Source organism: Callospermophilus lateralis, chromosome 11 (assembly GCF_048772815.1).
Source record: "Callospermophilus lateralis isolate mCalLat2 chromosome 11, mCalLat2.hap1, whole genome shotgun sequence".
NCBI lineage: Eukaryota > Metazoa > Chordata > Mammalia > Rodentia > Sciuridae > Callospermophilus > Callospermophilus lateralis.
Window position 1 is genome coordinate 48,385,422 of NC_135315.1, and position 6,317 is coordinate 48,391,738.

Genomic DNA, 6,317 nt, shown 5'->3' on the forward strand with positions numbered 1-6,317 from the left:
GAAAGCCAGGTCTCAGGAGATCAGGGCTGCTGCCAGCGAAGGGGCACGCAGTCGGAGGCCACCTGCTAAAGGGTTGTGGGTGCACGGGACCCCTGCCCCCACGTCCCACCCTCCAGCCAGAATCCTGTGCAGGCTCAAGTCAGGGAGCCAGAGGGTGCGATCTAATCGGGCGCGGCGGCCAGAGGCCCAGCCAACGGGAGGTGGCGCCCGGGCTGAGTGAGTCAGGGGTAGCGGATTCCACCCGCCAAGCGCGCAGGAGCCCCCGCAGGCTGCAGGGCGGGGGTCTGGAGCGATGAATGGGGGTAACCCGGCCAATCCCAAAGCAGGGTTTACAGCCGCGAGAGAAAGGGGCCAATCGGATCCCGGGCACGGCGTTGGCGAGGGGACGCAGCCAGTCAACTGTGAGCATAGTCCCGGGGCGGAGCCGCGCGGAGTTTCAAATCGGCTGGGGTCAGCTACAAGCCACTGTAGCGAGCGTGTGGTCGCGAATCGGTCGCAGCCGGGTGAGCGGGGACGGTGATGTGGCGGGGCGTCTGTTCAAAGGAGAGCGGAACTTCGAGGGGCAGCATGGGACGGGGAATCTGGTTAGGACAGGCATGGCATGCGGGGTGTCCGGGTACTGCAAACGTCCGATAGAAATCTGGTGTCCGTAGGATGGCTGGGGGGTCTGGGCTGGAGTGGGTTGGGTCTGGGCAAGCCGATCGCTGGTCGTGTCCTGGACCAAGTGCTCAGGTTTGGTGAGACTTTGCCTCCCTTTCTACCTGAATCTCTGGAGAGGAGGTTGGGATGAAGACAGCTGTTTTGGAAACGTGAAGCGTGGGACAGCAAGAATGCTGCGACCGTGACCATTCTTGCATAAAGCAGTCGCTTTCTAGCCTGCAGAGTTGTCCAAGTGTCGCACACCATGGACCTCCATCCCATCCCTTCTCTGTGGAGCGTGGGAATAGAGTTGGGGAATGTCGTGCTGACCTGCCTTTTAACCTCCCAGGGTGTGGCGGGCAGAGGAGACTGGACCAAGCAGATGGCATCTCAGTGGCAGAACTTGGGGGCCTCTGTGCGCCGACGATCTCTCCTAGAGGAGGAGCTGCCGGAGGAGGAGGTGATAAGGTCTGCAGCTGGCCAACCAGAGACATCCAGCGGAGCCCTGGGCTCCCTGTGCAGACGATTCCAAAGGAGGCTGCCCCTGAGAGCAGTCAGCCTTAACCTCCGAGCAGGCCCCTCCTGGAAACGCCTGGAAACCCCAGAGCCCGAGAAGCAGGGCCTACAGGCTGCAGCACGCTCAGCTAAGACTGCCTTGGGCGCCATGTCCCAGGTAATGATCCTTGGTGCCTGTAGTTCTTACCCTTAGGGAGCCCCCAAGAATATGGACTCCATGACTTGATTTTAGTTCATGGCTCTCTCCTCAGCATTCCAAATAGTTCCTGGCAATTTGTTGAGGAAACAAATGAAACATTGTTACAGAGGAAATCCAGGCTCACAGTGCAAGATGATGAGAGGTTGTATTGTGATAGGAAATTGCAAACAAATGGCTAACAATAAGGGGATACTAAACCCCAAGCTTAGTCAGTGACAACTTCCCAGAGTTCTGAGTTGGAGCTGAGGAAATAAGATACTAAAGAGAAGGGGCAGGAACTTAGTCTGGGTATGGCCTGAGCAAGGTGAAATAGTGAGAAAGGAGAGCTGGTGTGCAGATGTTCAGATTCTCAGGAGCACCCTGGAGGGGGAAGAATTCTTTTTTGTTTGATTGATTTTTGCTTTGTTTTTGCCTTGCCAAGGATGCCACCCAGGCCCAGGTGCATGCTAGGCAAGCATTCTACCACTGAGCTACACCCCCAGCCTCAAAACTTGTCAGTTAGCATATCAGGACTTGTTTTTTAGCTTCTTGGAAAAGAGCAAGGAGCTGATACATCCCTGAGGAGGCCTAGGCTTGTCAAAGAGTGGACAACTTCAAGAGCTACGCAAAAGGTGGATTTAAGAGGATTTGATGTCACAAACAAGTATGGGCAGGACGAGTATCATTATGTTGGGTGTGGGGTGCCTGTGGGCCTTCCAATCAAATAAATCTTTAAACATGGAGCTGGAGATGTGGAGAGATGTCACCTGGAAAGAGCAGAAGCCATGCAAGTGAACAGACCTCCAAGGAGAAAATGGCAGGAGCTGGGGGTTTAGGGGGAGGGGGCAGGGACTCCTTATCATCTTACTGGGAATTCTGAAGATGTCAGGAGAAGGCAGCTATGTCTGCAATCTTTGTAGAGAGGTCTTGGAGTCAAATGCTAGTCCATATCTGGAGGAACCCTATGATTGGTTTCACCACCCTGATGGCCCAGAGAAATGAAATGAAATGAAATAGCTTGTTCAAGGTCACATGGCTCACAAGGCCCTGGGTTCAATCCCTAGCATCACAAAAAACAAACAAACAAGGTCACATAACTCATCAAACTTAACTTGGGGCTTGCTTCATTCTCTGGACTCGGGTTTACTATAGCAAAGACAATCGAGCACATAAAGAACCTTCCTACTTACCTGTGGTATCAATTGCCATGATTTCAGTTACCCTGGTCAATTACAATTTGAAAATATTAAATGGAAAATTCTAGAAATAAACACTTCAAACATTTGGAAAAAAAAAGAAAAAAGAACCTTCCTAGCTGATGCTCTGCTGGTGTGACAAGCCCAAGAGTTAGGACTTGGTCTTGCTCCCAGCAAGAAGCCATAGAAGGGTTTTGAGCAGTGGAGTGTCATTATGAGAACTGCCACAGAAAGATTTCTGTGAACCAATGTGAAGGAGGGATGAGAGTGAGATCAGAAGCAGGAAGACAAATGGTCTGGTGTCCAGAGAGCTGGACCTGGTCTTCTCTGGGCCTTCTTGAGTCTCTAGGTCAGTTTCTGCCTGGAAAGAGAGCTTAGACTTAGACACATAGAGGCTCTGTGAGCCGGAGTGGCCCTCCTGCCATGAAGTTCAGGCTCACATGGAGTCCTTCCCATCACTCACCCTCAAGACTAAGAACAGGACGTATTTATGGGACAGCTTGTGAGCTCTGGGGTTGGAGAGATGGCTTAGATCCCGGGGTAGCTCGCCCTTGGTTCGATCTATGCTAACCTTTCTATGTACCTATCACAGAGAATCCAGGAGTCCTGCCAAAGTGGCACCAAGTGGCTGGTGGAAACACAGGTGAAAGCCAGGAGGAGGAAGAGAGGGGTGCAGAAGGATAGTAGCTCCCCACCTCCCAGCCTGACCCAGAAGAACACTCGGCTGTCTAGAGCCATCTCAGACCTCCAGGAGAGGGAACATCACCGCCTCTGTGCCCGGGTTGACCCACGTGTCCATCCACGACGGCGGCCAAGGAGGGAGGCTGCCTTCCAGAGCCCCTACTCATCAACAGAGCCCCTCTGCTCTCCCAGGCAAGTGGAACAGTGCCTCTCCCCAGGACTAGTGGCCTCTGAACCCAGGCACAATTTCCCTTCCCTGACCCTGCAAACACTAACTAAGCCCCAGGGACTTCTGAGCACTTCCCATGGCTACCTGGAACCACAGCACACTGAAATGAGTCACATCTGTGTTCTGGCCCAGCTCTGCCCCCAGAGCTAATGTTGGGCCTGAAAAAAAATCCTTTAGGGCCTCAGATTCCCTATCTGTAAAAAGAAGTGGTAACCCTAGTTCTGACTGATCCCATTTCCCCCAGCCTCCTGGGAAAGCCATCTGGGGGGTAGAAGCTCAGGTTCCAAGTAGGGAACAGCAGGATCCGCTTGTCTACAAAAATCAACTGCCTGTGGCCTCAACCTCATGGACTTTGATGTCACTTCCCAGAGTAAGGATTTGCGGTGAGGTATTCCCAGCCCACCAGAGCCACCTGGGTCCACAGGCCAGGACCCAGTGCTGGGTTGGGAAGAAGGAAAAGCCCCAGGCCTCCAACTAGTCCCTGATGTGGCTTTTCCTTGTGATCAGCGAGTCTGACAGTGACCTAGAGCCTGTGGGAGCAGGAATTCAGCATCTCCAGAAGCTGTCCCAAAAGCTGAACAAAGCCATTATGGCTGAAGAGAGGTGAGTTGGCATCCATGCTACAGAGTGGTGTCTGGGAAGAGTCCCTTTTAGCCAGGTCCTCTTGGTAGGCAGGCTGATGGTTCTGGCTCCGACCTGCTGTGTGATGCTAACCAGTCCCTGCCCCTCCCTGGGCTTTGGTCTCCTTATTGGAAACATAAGGGATGAAAGATCTAGATTGAGGTGATGGTGAAGGATGCACCCTGGATGTCCTCAAGTCCTTGGGATCCCACCTTTGTTTGGAACCTCACATGTAACTGGCGACCGAATTCCTGAAGGACCTGCCTTTCCTCCAATACTCCCCATGGCTCCTTTATGCCCTGCCTAACCATGGAATTGGGGGGGGAAATGACATGGCTGCTATGGAATTTCTGCTCTCTCTGCTCAGGACCCCATTCTGTGGGCAGGGCCTCTGTTCTGAATCTGCCCTAACTTGGGACAGTTTCCTCCTTTGTATAATGGTCACAGTGGGCTCTTAGGCAGGGTCCTTCCAGCTCTGTGTCAAACAGCCATGTTCCCACCACATTTTCAGGGTTCTAGTCTTGTCTAGTCTAGACTAGGGGAGCCCCCTCAGAGCCCGCAGCACCCAGAAGCATCAACCCCACCCCCTTCTCCATCCCTAGTGGTGACATGACCATCTCCCTCATTCGTCACTGAGGACAGCGACTTCCAGGTAATGACTCCTAAGACCCTCCTCCCACAGCAGGGTCTTTCTCCTCGTCATGCATGAGTGCGTAGACCTATCTGCAAGCGAGTTAAAGAAATGAGTCTATTTTGAGGAAAAAACCCACAGAGAGGGTGCACAAGGGCAGAGTGGGAAGTGTATGAGTCTTCTACGGAGCCAGAGCTGTTACCTTCCCTGACACCCAATCACTGAGCATGCTGGGACCCCAAGTACCTACAGCCATCTTCCAGCCCCCCATTTTAAGGGGAAAGCTATGGTGCCCTTACTGCTCTTTTGAGCACAGCAAGGGGCGCAAAGGGAGCTCTGTCTTGCAGGAAATGAGCCCTGTCTGGCCACCAGAGCCCTCACACCAGGATGTCTGTGCCATGAGCTTCCTGGAAGAAGCCCCCCCCCCCCCAAGTCATCAGCAACCCTGAGCTGCTGCTGACAAGGACCTGACCAACAAGGGCCAAGGTCTCTTCTGCTTCAGCCACATCCAGGCCCATCAGTGACCACCTGCCACCACCTGAGTGATTTGGAGAAATCTTGGAATTGCTCCTACCCTCTCCCTAGGGATTATTGTACTTAGGAACTAATCCCACACGCTGTGGGGGCCTTATCCATAATGGGAAGACTAGAACATGCTGGAGAGTTCTGAACCATGCAGCCAGGAGCAGGGTCCTTGGAGTGTCATGTGTGGACTCACCTCCTGTGTTTCTAATGCAGAGGTTCTTGGGGACACAATTCCAACCCTGCTTCCCCCCACCACCTTCAGGACCCCAGAGGAAGATAGTGGAGATGTTTCCAGGCTGTGGGACCCTGGGCCTATTTATAAGGAGCTCAGCATGGGGCACTATGGACTTACAGGGAAGAGCCCTCTTCAAGAGCAGTTTCTGTCCTTTGTAAATTACTTAAGAAATTCTGCTTTGTCTTTTTTATTAGAAAGAAACCAGTGTGTAAGTTTCCTAGATCACATCGCTTTTTAATAATAAACTCTTTCCACATTTCACATTTGTTCCCCTTCACATCCCCCCGCCCCACAGCCCACCCTGACACTGCTATGAGTCCTAAGTTTAGGGTGTGATATTTTTGTCTCCCCTGTCTTCTCTGCTCTCAGGCTGCTTGTCCCCCAAATCCCAGCTTGGGGAAAACAGGAGTGAAAGGAAGGCTTTCTCAAGTTAGTCCAGAGCAAAGCACATTTTAAAGGCAAATAAGGTTTTTATTTAAGTGACAACATTTGAGAGTTAAAAACCAGCTCACATCAAAATCAAGACCAATTGTAAAAATCTTTTAACTCCATAATGCTGCTTTTGTCTTGTTAGAAATCTGGTATTTTACATTTTCTTTTCTAACGGATTTTGTACAAGGCAGCTAATAAACCATGTCCACCACAGAACCACCCATCACAGACAATACTGAAAGTTACACACTTGGGAACAGTCTGACCCTTGGCAAGGTCAGACTGGCTGGCACCACCCACAGAAACAAAGAGAAAAGGACAGCGGGGGTCCTCGAGTGGGGGGTCCCTTGGGTGAACCGCCCTCCTCTGGCCTGCCCCTCCTTGGTGTCACCTGCCTCTCCTCTGTCCCAAAGAGGGTGAGGTCAAACTCTTGA

The 6,317-nt window shown here is 52.3% G+C and overlaps 1 protein-coding gene across 1 annotated transcript; it reads left to right on the forward strand.

Moving 5' to 3' along the window:
• The first annotated feature begins 456 nt into the window (after positions 1–456).
• Pimreg (PICALM interacting mitotic regulator) lies at positions 457–5,068 on the forward strand. Its single transcript, XM_076871232.1, has 6 exons — positions 457–503; positions 989–1,312; positions 3,122–3,402; positions 3,947–4,042; positions 4,663–4,712; positions 5,039–5,068. Exons 2-5 carry the CDS (start codon positions 1,022–1,024, stop codon positions 4,694–4,696), a joined length of 702 nt encoding a protein of 233 aa, XP_076727347.1. The 5' UTR covers positions 457–503; positions 989–1,021; the 3' UTR covers positions 4,697–4,712; positions 5,039–5,068.
• The last annotated feature ends 1,249 nt before the right edge of the window (positions 5,069–6,317 follow it).

Bases quoted from the DNA above. Each gene is read 5' to 3' on its own strand.
- Pimreg (XM_076871232.1), top strand. From the start codon at position 1,022: ATGGCATCTCAGTGGCAGAACTTGGGGGCCTCTGTGCGCCGACGATCT. The intron at 1,313-3,121 runs GTAATGATCCTT...TACCTATCACAG, and splicing joins CCTTGGGCGCCATGTCCCAG to AGAATCCAGGAGTCCTGCCA. The intron at 4,043-4,662 runs GTGAGTTGGCAT...CTCCATCCCTAG, and splicing joins GCCATTATGGCTGAAGAGAG to TGGTGACATGACCATCTCCC.